The sequence below is a fragment of the Petromyzon marinus genome, chromosome 56 (assembly GCF_048934315.1).
Source record: "Petromyzon marinus isolate PM22_M1 ecotype Great Lakes invasive population chromosome 56, UKy_Petmar_22M1.pri1.0, whole genome shotgun sequence".
Taxonomy (NCBI): Eukaryota; Metazoa; Chordata; class Hyperoartia; order Petromyzontiformes; family Petromyzontidae; genus Petromyzon; species Petromyzon marinus.
Window position 1 is genome coordinate 3,105,794 of NC_133722.1, and position 18,576 is coordinate 3,124,369.

Genomic DNA, 18,576 nt, shown 5'->3' on the forward strand with positions numbered 1-18,576 from the left:
CCACCGCATGCCTAAACAGTTTTTGTTCGGCCGGATCGAGGGGGCTAAACGGGTGCGGCACGGGCTAGAGAAGAGATGGAGTGATGTGGTACAGGAAGATGTGGAGCTGAGTGGACTTGCCGATGACTGGTACCAGCGGTGTCAAGATCGGCCTCTGTGGAGGAGGCTTGTGAAGGATGCTACTGGGCAGTTGGAGGTAGTCGCCCTCTAACACCAACGGAGGGTAGAGGAGCGATGCTCACAACAATGAGCGGAGCGCCGGGTGGCTAAAGCACAGCAAGTTGGCATAGTAGGGGGCACAGGTGGTGCATCAGCCAATCTCAGTCAGTTGACCCGTGGCACTTGGGTCTGCCCCATGACCTCCTGCCAGCGGGCGTTCGACACTTCACATGGCTCCATACTCTTTGGTTCTATTCGGTAAAGTCACGTAGGTAAAAAATAAAACAACAAAAATCACGACGTTTCGGCCACAACACAAGCGGCCTTCATCAGGTGAAGGGATCAGGCTGCCTCGAGGACAGCGTTGGAGTGAACTTCACATGGCCTCAAGGTGCACATAGCCTGGCACAAGCGTCGTGGTGACGTCAGCGCCACTTAGTGGCGAATGGCGGTTGTTGTTGATGATGGTGGTGAAGATAATGGTGAACGTATCACCATTGTATATTGAACCATCATCACTCTGATCATCATCACTAACCTACCTCCAATCAACCACGAGAAGGGCCGATCGAGTCGAGGGGTTGTACCGCCTCTCGGCGTTGCCGTGCGTACCTCTCTGAGCCGTAATACAGGTGGTTGTTTTTGGGTTAGATCGCGTAAATATAAATGTGTAGTTAAACCCGCCACCACCTGACAACCAATCAGTAAGGTTTGTCACGTCAACAGAACATTGCAATTCGTTACTAGTACAGCACACCGTTGTGTTGCAGAGCAAATCCACAACAATAATTTACAATGAGTACTCAGATTTTTTGGGTTAGATCGCGTAAATATAAATGTACTGTTAAACCCGACACCACCCGACATAGCCAATTAATAAGGTTTGTCACGTAAACAGAACATGCCATCGCCAGCCATCATCAATCTGCTGTTGGATGAAGGCCTCCCCTCCTTCCCCCCAGCGGGCCGTCCCATCTCACGATGCCGCGATCTGCCGAAACACCAACTCGGCACCTGCACTGCGTCACGGAGCCGACTTCACGACTTCGCTCCGTCTCCTCCTATCTGGACGCCGCCCCCCCCCCCCCACCCCCCTCCTCCCTTCTCGAACACCGCGTTCCATCCCTTGCACTGCCGTTCCGTTATTAGCCTCGCCCCATCCGGGCCATCGTCGTCGTCCCCCTCTGCCCAAAAGCCCCACCGCTCGCGTCTCGTAACAGTTTTGGGCGATGTCACGAACCCGCGTGTGTTCTCTGATCCGTGTCTCTCTCTCTGTGTCGCTCAGAGGAGAGACTCATCCAGGACCCAAACTCGCACGGAGGCCTACACAGATCCATAGGCTCGGACAGAAATCCAGACTGTGTAGAGACAAAAAGTTTCACACAGACTCATACACTCGCACATAGACCCATAGACTCACACAGAGACCCATAGACTCACACAGACATGATTAAACCGGGTTTTCAGGTGTAGCGAGTTGATGGTCTCACCACGGTCACCGATGACCTCACAAAAGGAAAACCCGTCACTTTAATTCGGGTTTTTAATTAATTTAATTAAAACACCCCTAAGGTGACATGACATCGGGATGTCAGAAGTAGCTCTGCGATGTCCGCTTCTGCGGGCTGTTCTCTAAATAATTCCGAAATTTCCGAGTGGACTTTGTGTTGTTTCATGCCGATGCAAAGCCAATGGCCGCGATTGCCCTACTATTGTGTAAAGAAATCCTTGCATTTAAATCAATCAGTACTGAAATCAATCATTCAATCGCCATCTTTAGTCAACCATTACTCAAAGCATTACATATATATAGAGAGCACCGTTCAAATCATCACTATCACTCCACAGGCAATTGTCGTTAGAGATCAGGGTTGGTATCGGGGAACACGCCAACGAGATGTATCCTACGTGTAGTGGGTAGAATGGAGAGCGAGACTTAATAGAGGCAACACGTTTATTATAACAATCATGACCTTATCACGAAGGGGTAACGGCCCCTTCCACCCGATACTCCACAGAGGTACAGTATATCCTCCGGGCTAACGCGCCCTAACACTGGGGAGGTTAACTTCAACACGACCCCGGCTGGGGTCCGGGTCCCGTCTTCGGGCTCCTCTTCAGGGTGACGGCTTCAGGTCTTCAGGTGGCAGCTTCGGGTCTTCAAGTATACAACAGTAGCCGGACCCGTTCAGGGGTCCGGCTTTTTTGTCAGTCCCGGCTCTCTCCGCCCCTAGCCATGCCCTCCTTCTCGAACCTTCGAGAAGGACCTGGGCTGTGGACACGTCATCCCCCCGGCCCCCTCTTGGGGGTCCTGGGGTCCATACCTCCGGCCACGAGCCCCCCTGGGTTCAACCTGAGTGCCACGGCCCAGCTCGATCTGGGCACTCTTCCGCCCGCTGTCGTCCTGGGGCTTGCACTACATCCGGGGAGCAGTGCCATCACCCAGTAATGCCACTACATCACTCCCCCCCTCGTAGCACCCAGCCGTCCCGGCTGCCAACTCCCACTCAAAGCGAATGAAGCAGGTAACATAACAACAACCAAGCACGTGTGCCTCAACAAACAGCAACCACACAGCATCCCACTAATAAATACCCTAACCCACATCTACAATAATCACACTATATACAAATGTACACCCGTGCAAAGATAAAAAACAACCAGAGTAGGGCAAACCGCACGTGAGGACGCACGCGGCACCCACGTCGCATATCACTGCCCGTTGGTACAATAAAGGAAAAGAGGAACCAACGAATGAGATGGCCTGTTGAAAGTGGAAGTGAATCGATAGCGTGGCGTACACATGTGTGTGTGGGGGGGGGTCATGAAAACCGGAAGGTCTTAGACCGAGTCCTTGATGCTGGATCCCCTGAGGTGTCAGGGGGATTTATTAATGGTCCAGCAGAGGTTGGCCCCGTACGAGGGACATCTGGCTGGGCGGGTGAACACACGACATCTGGTGTCGGAGGAGCAGCCGGCGGGGACGATTGTGGAGGCATCACTCGTGCGGCATCTGGGGATGCAATCACAGAACTCCGCTGAGGATTAGTCTCAGCGGGCACACAACCTGGCTTTGTCGGACACATCACACACACGGCCCCTGCGTTGTGGAGATGGAGTAAAAACGCGCGGCGCAATGAAGAGTTTGAGGCGCGACGGGTGAACAAACCAGCACCTCCGGCCCCACCAAACCTTAACGCACTGCGGGCGGACGACCCGAACGACGTCGACAGGACCCCTCCAGGGTCTCAGCATTTTGGGCGACATGGCCAATGGTACCTGGGGGCAGTGCAGCCAGGCCCTGTCACCTGCAGTCCACACGTGTCCGGATGCACGGAGGTCCCACAGCCATTCATTGGCCAATTGGCGCGAATTAGAATTTTCCCTTGCCGCCTCCCACACTTCCGTCAGCTTTTGAATATTGAAGCGCATGCGGTCCGAGATCTTAGATTTGGATTTGTTCGATGTGACCCGCAGCTGCACTTCAGCGGGGGGGGGGGGGGGGGGGGGGGGGGGGTCGACGTCTCTGCCATACATTAAAAAGAATGGCGAATAGCCGGTTGCCCCGTGAGGGGCCATCCGATATGCGGCCAGAACACTGGGAATTTGCAAATCCCCATCAAGTTGCGACTCGCTGACCTGATGGCACAGCATGGAGGTTAGCGTCTTGTGCAGACGCTCCACCATACCGTCCATCTGGGGGTGGTATGGAGATGTACGGATTTTCTTCGTACCCAACAGGTCGAATACTTCCCGCAGTAAAGTGGAAGAAAAGTTTTTCCATTGGTCGGTCAATAGACGCTCAGGAGCACCCTTGTCTAAGACGTAGCCATGGAGAAAGGCATCAGTGATGGCCGTCGCCGACTGGTTGGGGAGCGGCCAGGCCGTAGGCCAGCGTGAGAAATATTCCACCCCAACCAGCAAGTTCTTATTACCCCGGGCAGTGGCGGGAAAGGGACCAAGGATGTCCAGAGAGACAAGCTCATTAATGCGGGACACCTGGATCAATTGCAAGGGCGGACAGGATGGCTTGGCTGGCGGTTTCCATTGCGCACACTGCACGCAGCCCTGCAACAAATCAGCCACATCCTTTGCCATGCCCGGCCAAAAGAAGTCAAGCTGGAGCGTGGCAAGGTCTTGTGTACCCCTAAGTGCAAAAACCGCTCATGGACAGCCAATACAGCCTTACCCCGCAGGGCGGTGGGCACAACCATCTGGTATCAACGTGCGCTGCCATCCCATTTCATCAAGAGGCCATCGCGCAAGATAACAGACGCAAATCCCCCACGTCCCTTATCCCCATTGGGCCGCATAGCACGGCAGCGCAACGTTAGAAGGGAAACGTCCTGCACTTGGAGTCGCCCCCAATCAGCAAGGTCGAAGCCGAGAACGGCATCCCGTGCGACAGACTCGTCAGCCACCTTGGAGGAACCCACCCCTGAGGAAGCTATTTCAGCTGATGACGCGAGGGGTGGGGGCGAGCTGTCAACTGGCTGCTTACAGCACCCCGAGCCCAAGAAGCACGCGCACCCGTCGCTTGGTGGTAACTGCGACAAAGCGTCGGGGTTTGAGTGCTGGGTACCCTTCCAGTAGGTGACGGTGAACGAATAGTCCTGTAAGACTTAGAGCCAGCGAGAGAGTTGACCGGATGGCTGGTCAACCCGCAACACGTATTGCAGCGCCGCGTGATAAGACCATACCGTAAACCGTCTGCTATATAGATATGGCCGATATTGCTGCACAAAAAAAACGATGGCTAGAAGCTCCCGGCGCATAACGCAGTAGCGTTGCTCTACCGGGGACAGCACTCTGCTGCCATATGTAACGAGGCATTCTACGACCTGTGACGAAACCCCACCAATGCCGGTGTTGCTGGCATCTGTGTCGAGGATAAATGGCGTGGCAAAGTTGGGGTAGCGTAGGGGAGGGGCATTAACCAATGCCCCACGAAGCACGACAAACGCAGCCTCCTCCTCCCCACAATGAAATTTTTGGCCCTTGGCTGTCAGCGCATGGAGGGGCTTAGCGATGGAAGCAAACCCCGCCATAAACTGACGATAATAAGATGCAAATCCGATAAAGCTCCGCACCTCCCCCACCAACGTGGGGGTCGGCCACGTCCAGACGCAAGCCATCTTCTATGGGTCAGTGGCAATGGCTGACAACGTGCCCGAGGTACTGCAAGGATTCCCGCAAGAGGTGACATTTTTGGGGCTTGAATTTGAGATTGGCTGCTCGCATTTTAACAAAGACAGCCCTCAAGCGATCTAGGTGTTCCTCAAACGTACGGCTAAAGATGATGACATCGTCATAATATATCAGACACGAGTTCCACTGAAGCCCAGCGAGGACCAGTTCCATCAGACGCTGGAATGTTGCTGGAGCAGAGTGGAGACCCATTGGGAGCCGGTTGAATCAAAAAAGGCCCTGTGGCGTTCGGAAGGCCATTTTGGGCTTGGAGGCCTCGTCCAGAGGCAATTGCCAAAAGCCGGACAGAAGGTCCAGTGTGGAAAAAGAACATGCACCAACCAGGGCATCCACGGATTCGTCCATCCGAGGAAGGGGATAAACGTCCACTACCGAAATTTTATTCAGTTTGCGAAAATCCACACAAAATCGCAAGCTGCCATCATGTTTTTTTAACAAGGACAATCGGGGGCCCCCACGGACTGGTGGATGGTGAAATGATGTCCGCAGCCAGCATGTCATTAACAGCCAATCGGACATGCTGCTTTTCCGCTGGACTCAACCGATAGGGGTTCTGCCGGATGGGAGCGGCGTCACCCGTGTCAATATGATGGCTTAAAAGGTTAGTGCGGCCAATATCAAATTTACTCTTGCTAAAAACGTCAGTAAATTCCCACAAGAGCGCCCGCAATTTTTCCCTCTCGGATTCTGACAGGTTGCCAGCCTCTGAGCAAAATGAATTCAACCACCGTTCATCCAGATCCGCGTGCGGCTGCGGCCGAGGCACGGCCCCAACATGCCCCACAACCGATCCTTGGAGTGCCGGTGTCGCGTGAGAGAGCACGGTACCCTGTGGTATGACGGAAGTCCGCAACCCGGCATTCAAGACCTGGATGAAGAGCTCCCTGTCGTTGGACACTATGGTTTGTGCCCCGACCAGCTCCAACCGTGTTCGACGGACCCAAGAGGATTCCCCCGCCATCGCCACCGAATTGAGTGGTTTGCGCAAGCTAAGGGGAACAAGCATTTGCGCTCCAGGGGGAATGCGCACTGCCCGGGATGTAAGCGCCTGCACAGTGGCGTAGGCCGTACGCAACCGAGTGAGGGAGGGCTGGAATGCCAACCGACGGCCGGATGAAAATTCAATGCATGCCTGGTCGATCAAAATTTTGATAGGCATCTTACCCAAGAAATCGGTCCCCAGTAAACACAGAATGGCAAGAGATGAGGCAACCAGAATCGGGCCCGTTAATTTAATATCACCAATACAAATTTGGGCAGTAATTTGGCCAACGATGCCCAATGAACCCCCGTTAGCGGCGAAGCATGGCACCTCAAAGGGGTGTAAGGAGCGGCATTTCTCGGGTAAAATGTTATAAATGAGTTCCGAAATGATGGTCGCCGATGTTCCCGTATCGACCAGCATCCGGAAAGCGACCCCCTTGATAGAACCGATAATGACCGAGGATCCCGCGGTCACTGCAACAACCCTATGAGCCAGCTCCTACCACTGACCCGGTCGGAGCGGCCAGGCGGAATGAGCGCATTCCGGCCCCCCTACACCCGACGCATGACGAACGCGCGAGCCGGCGCAACGAGATGCATGAGGTGAAGGCAGGGGCCGTGTGTGTATGGTGCCGCGACTCGCCTCAGGTTGCCGCGGAGACGAGGGTGAGCGAGGGGACGACGGCTGAGATCCGGAGAAACGACGTCAAGGCGCCCAGCAGCACGATGACACGTGCCCCCGCAGTCCGCAGTTGTAGCAGGTGACGAGGGCCCGGTCCGGTCGTGGTGACGTCCGTCCCCGTTGCCGGGAGCCATCCCAACGCGGCCGGTCGTCCACTCGCCATCCCCTGTCCCGGGTTGACGCGAAGGCCTGGGTGGGTTCCGCCTCCTCTGGCGGACTGCGCGCCTCATCCGGTGCAGCACAGGCCACCAGGCCCACTTCCCCCTATAGGAGCAAGTGCGCCTGGATGCACTTGGCGGCCCGGAGGGAGCACAGGTCTTTGTCGTCAACGGCGTGTATGACCACCTGCAGGTCCTGCGCCAACGCCAGCATCTTCTCCAGGACCAGAGCATCAATGCCCTCGTGGTCCATGCGGGGGAAGGCGGCCTTCGCCAAGGCCAACAATGCGCTGCGGAAGGCGAGGGGTGTCTCAGACTCACCCCTCCTCCGTGCAGCAAAGTGATGGCGCGTGTCCAATGGTGGTCCATAAATCGCCGCCATATGTTACAGCGCTTGCTGCAACGTAGAGCGATCTGCCCGCAGGATGGTGATGAGGGCAGCCAGGGCGTCGTCATCCGGGGCGGCCAGGAGCACTCGCATCGCCTCCGCCTCCGACCACCCTGCCATCTTGCAGTTGGAGAGGAACCGTCCTTGGAAGGCCGCCCAGTCGCCTGCCACTATGGAGAATTCTTTGAGGATGGGCAGGCATTGTTGGAGAGACGGAACGCGCCCCGCTGACAGCTGGTTTACTTCATTCTTGGTGGGAACTGCGCCGCAGTCTGAAGGTAAGATGGCGGCCCCTTCCGCCGGTCGCGCCAAATTTGACGCGGCGATTCCTTATTGCCGGGAATCGTGGGCGGAAGCCCCGGAGATCTCTGGGTGATCGAGGCTTCCGGTGGAAGCTCCCCCACTTTCGGCGAGAAATTCTAAATCTTGGGCGGGAACTGTTGAAGCGGCGGCGGGAACTGCAGCCCTGCGCCGCTCCACTCCTCCGTCCTCCACCGCCAGCTCCCCGCGATGTATTTCATTGAGGATGGATGCCGCCGCGTGCAGGAGTTTGGCGAGGCGGGAGTGTGCCACCCGAAGCGCCATCCCCGACGGTGGTGAGCCACCGGGTGGCCAGGCAGTGTGCAGCTCGGCCGGCAGTGCTTCTGCTCCCCCCTCCAGGGCTGCCAACCCTGGGGCTGTTGAGTCGTCCTCCTCTTCCTCTGGAGCCCTGGTACATGTTTTTCTTCACGTCTCCATAATAGCAGTTTAGCTAACTATTGGGCCACTTCTGACACCAGTTGTAGTGGGTAGAATGGAGAGCGAGACTTAAATAGAGGCAACACGTCTATTATAACAATCATGACCTTAACACGAAGGGGTAACGGCCCCTTCCACCCGATACTCCACGGAGGTATAGCCTCCGGGCTAACGCGCCCTAACACTGGGGAGGTTAACTTCGACCTGACCCCGGCTGGGGTCCGGGTCCCGTCTTTGGGCTCCTCTTCAGGGTGACGGCTTCAGGTCTTCAGGTGGCGGCTTCGGGTCTTCAAGTATACAACAGTAGCCGGACCCGTTCAGGGGTCTGGCTTATATAGTCAGTCCCAGCTCTCCCTGCCCCTAGCCATGCCCTCCTTCTCGAACTGTCGAATAGGACCTGGGCTGTGGACACGTCATCCCCCCAGCCCCCTCTTGGGGGTCCTGGGGTCCATACCTCCGGTCACGAGCCCCCCTGGGTTCAAACTGAGTGCCACGGCCCAGCTCGATGCGGGCACTCTTCCTGTCGTCCTGGAGCTGGTACTACATCCGGGGAGCAGTGGCGTCACCCAGTAATGACACTACATACGTGTTAAAGTTAGATGTATCCTACGTGTTAAACTGAGATGTATCCTACGTGTTAATCTGAGATGTATCCTACGTGTTAATCTGAGATGTATCCTACGTGTTAATCTGAGATGTATCCTACGTGTTAATCTGAGATGTATCCTACGTGTTGATCTGAGATGTATCCTACGAGTTAATCTGAGATGTATCCTACGTGTTAATCTGAGATGTATCCTACGTGTTAAACTGAGATGTATCCTACGTGTTAATCTGAGATGTATCCTACGATTTAATCTGAGATGTATCCTACGAGTTAATCTGAGATGTATCCTACGTGTTAATCTGAGATGTATCCTACGTGTTAAACTGAGATGTATCCTACGTGTTAATCTGAGATGTATCCTACGTGTTAATCTGAGATGTATACTACGTGTTAATCTGAGATGTATCCTACGTGTTAAACTGAGATGTATCCTACGTGTTAATCTGAGATGTATCCTACGTGTTAATCTGAGATGTATCCTACGTGTTAATCTGAGATGTATCCTACGTGTTAATCTGAGATGTATCCTACGTGTTAATCTGAGATGTATCCTACGTGTTAATCTGAGATGTATCCTACGTGTTAATCTGAGATGTATCCTACGTGTTCAACTGAGACATATCCTACGTGTTAATCTCAGATGTATACTACGTGTTAAACTGCGATGTATCCTACGTGTTAATCTGAGATGTATCCTACGTGTTAATCTGAGATGTATACTACGTGTTAAACTGCGATGTATCCTACGTGTTAATCTGAGATGTATCCTACGTGTTAATCTGAGATGTATACTACGTGTTAAACTGCGATGTATCCTACGTGTTAATCTGAGATGTATCCTACGTGTTAATCTGAGATATATCCTACGTGTTAATCTGAGATGTATACTACGTGTTAATCTGAGATGTATCCTACGTGTTAAACTGAGATGTATCCTACGTGTTGATCTGAGATGTATCCTACGTGTTAATCTGAGATGTATCCTACGTGTTAATCTGAGATGTATCCTACGTGTTAATCTGAGATGTATCCTAAGTGTTCAACTGAGATGTATCCTACGTGTTCAACTGAGATGTATCCTACGTGTTCAACTGAGATGTATCCTACGTGATAATCTGAGATGTATCCTACGTGTTAATCTGAGATGTATCCTACGTGTTAATCTGAGATGTATCCTACGTGTTAATCTGAGATGTATCCTACGTGTTAATCTGAGATGTATCTTACGTGTTAATCTGAGATGTATCCTACGTGTTAATCTGAGATGTATCCTACGTGTTCAACTGAGATGTATCCTACGTGTTAATCTGAGATGTATCCTACGTGTTAATCTGAGATGTATCCCATCTCACGGGATTCATCCACGTGAAAGATTAATCCACGGGTTTGCAGCGGCGACTTGAGTCTAGGTTAACTATGTCAGTCTCCATTTATCCTGGAAAAAATCCGATGAGCTCTGAAGCTCTTCTTTCCCACAGACGTCGCGGCAAAACACCACCACCATCGTTACAATCAATAGTTCCGTCATAAATCTACAATCACCATCGATCAAAATCATCAGCAAGACGTAGACTGTTGGGGTGAAGGCGGCACGGCACACGAGGGGGTGGGTGACCAACGCCACGCCGGGCCGCCTTTGTCTCCCCCAGTGGCGATGTTTTACGCATCGCATCGGGTACTCATTCGAGGCTGAGGCGACCTAGGGGAGGCCCAGGAACGGTTCAGATAATTGTCACCGGTGTTTTTGGTCGTGAGTGGGAAACGAACTCGGACCGCGCGGTTTGTAGCTCAGCAGAGCGAACCACGACTCCACCACTCCTCTTACCACCTCACACATAGTCACGATCCATCCTACACAGTCACTACACACGTCACATGCACACATCTACACACACAGTCACTACCCCCCTCACACACACAGAGTCACTAACCCCCTCACACACATAGTCACTACCACCCTCACACATCTACACACACAGTCACTACCCTCCTCACACACACACAGTCACTATTCCCCCTCACACACACACACAGTTAGCACCCCCCTCACACACACGCAGTCACTACCCCCCCTCACACACACACACACAGTCACTATCCCCCCTCACACACACACAGTCACTACCCCCGCTCACACACACACAGTCACTACCCCCCTGACACACACACACAGTCACTACCCCCCTCAGACACACAGAGTCACCACCCTCCTCACACACACACACAGTCACTACCCCCCCCCCCCCCACACACACAAAGTCACTACCCTCCCTCACACACACTCACTACCCCCCCTCACACACACACAGTCACTAACCCCTCACACACACACAGTCACTACCCCCCTCACACACACACAGTCACTACCCCCCCCCCTCACACACACACAGTCACTACCCCCCCCCCCCCCTCACACACACACACAGTCACTACTCCCCCTTACACACACACAGTCACTACTCCCCTCACACACAGTCACTACCCCCTCTCACACACACGCAGTCACTACCCACTCACACACACACAGTCACTACGCCCCTCACACACACACACACAGTCACTACCCCTCCTCACACACACCCAGTCACTAACCCCCCCTCACACACAGTCACTACCCTCCCTCACACACACACACAGTCACTAACCCCTCACACACACAGTTACTACCCCCCTCACACACACACAGTCACTACCCCCCTCACACACACACACAGTCACTACCCCCCTCACACACATACAGTCACTACCCCCCTCACACACACACAGTCACTAACCCCCCCTCACATAGTCATAACCCCCTCTCACACACACAATCACTACCCCCCCTCACCCACACAGTCACTACCCCCCTTACATAGTCAATACCCCCTTCACACACACACAGTCACTACCCTCCTCACACACACACACAGTCACTAACCCCCCCCCTCACACACACAGTCACTACCCCCCTCACACACAGTCACTACCCCCCTCACACACACAGTCACTACCCCCCTCACACACACAGTCACTACCCCTCACACACACACAGTCACTACCCCTCACACACACAGTCACTACCCCCCTCGCACACACACAGTCACTACCCCCCTCACACAGACAGTCACAACCCCCCTCACACACACACAGTCACTACCCCCCTCACACACACACACAGTCACTACCCCCACTCACACACACACAGTCACTACCCCCCTCGCACACACACAGTCACTACCCTCCTCACACACACAGTCACAACCCCCCTCACACACACACACAGTCACTACCCCCCTCACACACACACACAGTCACTACCCCCACTCACACACACACAGTCACTACCCCCCTCACACACACACACACAGACAGTCACTACCCCCCCCTCACACACACAGTCACTACCCCCCCCCTCAAACACACAGTCACTACCCCTCACACACACACACAGTCACTACCCCCCTCACACACACACACACACAGTCACTACCCCCACTCACACACACAGTCACTACCCCCCTCACACACACACACACACAGTCACTACCCCCCCTCACACACACAGTCACTACCCCCCCCCCCCTCAAACACACAGTCACTACCCCCTCACACACACACAGTCACTACCCCCCTCACACACACAGTCACTACCCCTCACACACACACACAGTCACTACCCCCCACACACACACACACAGTCACTAACCCCCCTCACACACACACACACAGTCACTAACCCCCCTCACACACACACAGTCACTACCCTCCTCACACACACACACAGTAACTAACCCCCCTCACACACACACACAGTCACTACCCCCCCCCCTCAAACACACAGTCACTACCCCCACTCACACACACAGTCACTACCCCCCTCACACACACAGTCACTACCCCTCACACACACACACAGTCACTACCCCCCACACACACACACACAGTCACTAACCCCCCTCACACACACACAGTCACTAACCCCCCTCACACACACACAGTCACTACCCTCCTCACACACACACAGTAACTAACCCCCCTCACACACACTCACTACCCCCTCACACACAGTCACTACCCCTCACACACACAGTCACTACCCCCCTCACACACACACAGTCACTACCCCCCCCCTCACACACACAGTCACTACCCCCTCACACACACACAGTCACTACCCCTCACACACACACAGTCACTACCCCCCTCACACACACACAGTCACTACCCCCCTCACACACACACAGTCACTACCCCCCTCACACACACACAGTCACTACCCCTCACACACACACACACAGTCACTACCCCCCTCACACACACACAGTCACTACCCCTCACACACACAGTCACTACCCCTCACACACACACAGTCACTACCCCCCTCACACACACACACAGTCACTACCCCCCTCACACACACACAGTCACTACCCCCCTCACACACACACAGTCACTACCCCCCCCTCACACACACAGTCACTACCCCCCTCACACACACACACAGTCACTACCCCCCTCACACACACACAGTCACTACCCCCCTCACACACACACAGTCACTACCCCTCACACACACAGTCACTACTCCTCACACACACACACACAGTCACTACCCCCCTCACACACACACAGTCACTACCCCTCACACACACAGTCACTACTCCTCACACACACACACACAGTCACTACCCCCCTCACACACACACAGTCACTACCCCTCACACACACACAGTCACTACCCCCCTCACACACACACAGTCACTACCCCCCTCACACACACACAGTCACTACCCCCCTCACACACACACAGTCACTACCCCCCTCACACACACACAGTCACTACCCCCCCCTCACACACACAGTCACTACCCCCCTCACACACACACACAGTCACTACCCCCCTCACACACACACACAGTCACTACCCCCCTCACACACACACAGTCACTACCCCTCACACACACAGTCACTACCCCTCACACACACACAGTCACTACCCCCCTCACACACACACAGTCACTACCCCCCTCACACACACACAGTCACTACCCCCCTCACACACACACAGTCACTACCCCCTCACACACACACAGTCACTACCCCCCTCACACACACACAGTCACTACCCCTCACACACACAGTCACTACCCCTCACACACACACAGTCACTACCCCCCTCACACACACACAGTCACTACCCCCCTCACACACACACAGTCACTACCCCCCTCACACACACACAGTCACTACCCCCCCCTCACACACACAGTCACTACCCCCCTCACACACACACAGTCACTACCCCCCTCACACACACACAGTCACTACCCCTCACACACACAGTCACTACCCCTCACACACACACAGTCACTACCCTCCTCACACACACACAGTCACTACCCCTCACACACACACAGAGAGTCTCTTCCCACGCGCGCCGCACGACGCGCTGACAAAGTAAATAAATAAATAACCGCCCCCACAAACTCGTTCACCTTTCTTGGGCTCTCGGCTGCCGCTCGCCTCCCGCTTGATCCCCCCTCCCCTCCGCGAGGGGCGGGGCCGCGAGGCGGGTGGTGGGAGGGGGCTGCCCCCACCGCTGCTGCTGCTGCTGGTGGTGGAGGAGGAGGAGGTGGTGGTGGTGGTCGTGGTGGTGGTGGTGGAGACCGGGTTGGGCAGGATGCCGAGGCGGGAGGGAGTGTTGGAGAGAACGTCTTGTCTCTTCGGGTCACGGTGACCCAGTATCATGGCTTCGGGGTCCTCCTGCCGCTACGGCTCCTCCCTCCTCCCAGTGCTCTCCACACTTTGCTGCTGCTGCTGCGGTTGATGATGCTGATAATGATTGATCCGCCACACACACACAGGCAAAGCACGCCGGCTGTAATCTCATTCACACCGGCAGCAGCCACTGTGGAGAACACCACCGCTACCACACCACCACGAGCCACCGCTACCACACCATACACCCAACACTACTACAGCAATACTGTGGTAGCCATCACCACTACCACACCATCACTACTACACTACCACCACTACTACACTACCACCACGACCACACCACCACTACCACACCATCACTACTACACTACCACCACTACTACACTGCCACCACTACCACACCATCACTACTACACTACCACCACGACCACACCACCACTACCACACCATCACTACTACACTACCACCACTACTACACTGCCACCACTACCACACCATCACTACTACACTACCACCACGACCACACCACCACTACCACACCATCACTACTACACTACCACCACGACCATAAACACGACACCACCACTACCACATAACTCCCAGCTAAAACACCATCACACTCTTACCAGAAAGATCCACATTAACCCAATACGACTACACACACCACCTACGCAAAAATCGCTACCACTACTGTATAGACCACACTGCCACCCGATACAACACCACCACACGCACACAATTACACCATCACCACTCACAACCCAAATGCTGCCACCACTATCGAATCCATTACCACCACGACCACCTTCGCCGCCACTAACAGCACCTACGCTGCCATCAACCCCACCATCACTGCCCACGTCACCCAGAACACCACTCAACACAGTTACTACACCACCATCACCTCGTACGCCGCGGTTACCCACACCGGTAACCTGCACAAACACCTATACTATCTACTTACGCTACCATTACGCCGCACACACCACTGGTATTCCCCCTAAAAGACAAAGGTCCCCCGTGTAGCCTACACATACTCCTGGGGGCAAGTGCTGGGTGGGGTGTGTGCAGCAAGGTTGGGGGAGGAGGCCCGATAGTGGAGAGCGACGTTCATGGAGCAGTCTCCACGGCCCGGTGACAGATGGGGTGAGGGCAGATCTATGGGTCTCTGTGTGAGTCTATGGGTGTCTCTGTGTGAGTCTATGGGTCTCTGTGTGAGTCTATGGGTATATCTGTGAATCTGTGGGTCTCTGTGTGAGTCTGTGGGTCTCTGTGTGAATCTATGGGTCTCTGTGTGAGTCTATGGGTCTCTGTGTGAGTCTATGGGTGTCTCTGTGTGAGTCTATGGGTGTCTCTGTGTGAGTCTATGGGTGTCTCTGTGTGAGTCTATGGGTCTCTGTGTGAATCTATGGGTGTCTCTGTGTGAGTCTATGGGTCTCTGTGTGAGTCTATGGGTCTCTGTGTGAGTCTATGGGTGTCTCTGTGAATCTGTGGGTCTCTGTGTGTCTATGGGTGTCTCTGCGAGTCTGTGGGTCTCTGTGTGAGTCTATGGGTCTCTGTGTGAGTCTATGGGTCTCTGTGTGAGTCTGTGGGTCTCTGTGTGAGTCTATGGGTGTCTCTGTGAATCTGTGGGTCTCTGTGTGAGTCTATGGGTGTCTCTGTGAATCTGTGGGTCTCTGTGTGAGTCTATGGGTGTCTCTGTGAATCTGTGGGTCTCTGTGAGTCTATGGGTGTCTCTGTGAATCTGTGGGTCTCTGTGTGAGTCTACGGGTGTCTCTGCGAATCTGTGGGTCTCTGTGTGAGTCTATGGGTGTCTCTGTGAATCTGTGGGTCTCTGTATGAGTCTATGGGTGTCTCTGTGAATCTGTGGGTCTCTGTGTGAGTCTATGGGTGTCTCTGTGAATCTGTGGGTCTCTGTGTGAGTCTATGGGTGTCTCTGTGAATCTGTCGGTCTCTGTGTGAGTCTATGGGTGTCTCTGTGAATCTGTGGGTCTCTGTGTGAGTCTATGGGTGTATCTGTGAATCAGTGGGTCTCTGTGTGAGTCTATGGGTGTCTCTGTGAATCTGTGGGTCTCTGTGTGAGTCTATGGGTGTCTCTGCGAGTCTGTGGGTCTCTGTGTGAGTCTATGGGTCTTTGCAAACCTGTGGATCTCCCTGAGAGTATGGCTCTCTCTGAGAATGTGTGAGCCTATGGGTCTACGTGAGAGTCCATGCTCTCCGTGTAAGTCTGTGGGTCTCTTTGAGAGTCTATGGGTCCCTATGTGAGTCCATTGGTTTCTGTGTGAGCCTGTGGGTCTCTGTGCGAGTCTAATAGCAGATGGGCGCGGACAGACCTCTATGGGTCTCTGCGGGCAGCATGTCCAGCACCTCGCCCGGCCACCTTTGTCTCCTCGGCGCCGAAGTTGGTCACGGTGCACCGGGCACTCATTTAGGGCCGAGTCGACATAACGGGAGGGCCCAGGAGCACGCTGAAGGTCACCGATGTTGGCCCTGAGCGGGATAGCAGGGCAGTCGAGGGGGGAGTGCGCAGAGCTGCTGGGTTGGGGAACCTAGGTTCAATTCTAACATCACTGCCGCGGCCACATCACACACCACAAGTCACACAACACAGGCACACGGCACACTGCCAGACATCTTGAGGTCTTCACGAGATGTCCCCCCGCAAGCGTGTAACAAGAACTTCTGTCCGTCTCTCTCTCGGATTATTCTCCCCCTGGCCCCGTTTGTGCCTCTTCTTCTTGCGCCTCCTCCTCTTCTTTCTGGTTTTCGGCGCGTGTCGTATGTTGGTCGTGATGATGGTGCTGCCGATGGCGGTGCTGTTGGTGACGATGCCTCGCTGCGTATGGTCGTCAGTGTGATCCCGGGTCTCCGTGCTCCGCTCGTCCTCCGCTGTACCTCCGTGGCATCATTCTGGAGGGCACACAAGAACCCACTGACGCGGTGATCATGATTATGATCACGATGATGCGATCGTGATGAAGATGACGGTTTAAGACCAGATCGGGGGAGACTGTCATGGCAGATCTATGGGTCTCTGTGTGAGCCTATGGGTCTCTGTGTGAGTCTATGGATGCCTCTGTGAGTCTATGGGTTTCTGTGTGAGTGAGTCTGCGGGCCTCTGTGAGTCTATAGATCTCTATGTGAGTCTCTGGATGAGTCTGTGGGTCTCTGAGTCTGCGCGTCTCTGTACAAGTCTGTGGGTCTCTTAGCCTTTAGATCTCTGTGTGAGTCTAGAGGTCTATATGCGAACCTATGGGTCTGTGTGAGCGAGTCTATGGGTCTCTGTGTGTGAGTCTATGGATCTCTGTGTGAGTCTATGGGTCTCTGTCTGAGTTTATCTAAGGGCAGAGGTAAGTGACTCTATGCGTGTCTCTATTGTGCGGCAGCTGCAAGATCTGGCGGAGGGGAGAATGCGTTGGCAGTGAGCAGGTGTGGCAGTGTTGATATTTACACACTGGGTATTCATTTATGGCTGAATCGACCCAGGGCAAGTGTAGGACCGCTTCGCATTTTCACCACTGATGTTAGCCATGAGCAGGAATCAAAATCGGGTGGCTTGGTTTGTAGGGCAGCGCGTAACCACTGCACCACCGCTCCCACATACTCACACACCCACACAATAATACACCCACACCCCCAAACACCCATATACCCATACACCCACACACAGAGGCGGGCCGTTAGGGCCAGCAAGGCCTTCTCTGCTGGCAGAGAATGCCAGAATCATAAAATGTTATTTGTATTATTTAATATATTTTCATTAATGCTATATGTATTTTACGAAGTTCGTTCCCATTAGTCTATTAACGTCATATCATTGCTACTCTCTCCCTCAGTTGCGCTGCTTCCAGTGCAGCTCATATAAAATAGAGCTTTTATCCAATCAGATTTTCCACCTGTGGTGTCTCCGCCTCTCCGGGCAAAAAAAAAATCTACCCTGAGGCCTTCA

At 54.1% G+C, this 18,576-nt stretch overlaps 1 protein-coding gene across 5 annotated transcripts in view; it reads right to left on the reverse strand.

Moving 5' to 3' along the window:
- Positions 1 to 18,576, reverse strand: part of LOC116954637 (thyroid hormone receptor beta-like) — a 57,540-nt gene that overhangs the window by 18,687 nt on the left and 20,277 nt on the right. For 3 of the 5 annotated variants that reach the window (XM_076052460.1, XM_032975309.2, XM_076052462.1), the window contains one exon: positions 14,402 to 17,537. In XM_076052460.1, coding sequence (XP_075908575.1) covers positions 14,402 to 14,654 — 253 coding nt within the window. In that variant the 5' untranslated portion in view covers positions 14,655 to 17,537. Of the gene's footprint in view, positions 1 to 14,401; positions 17,560 to 18,576 lie in introns of all 5 variants that reach the window. The other 2 variants (XM_076052463.1, XM_076052461.1) reach the window with 2 other exon arrangements.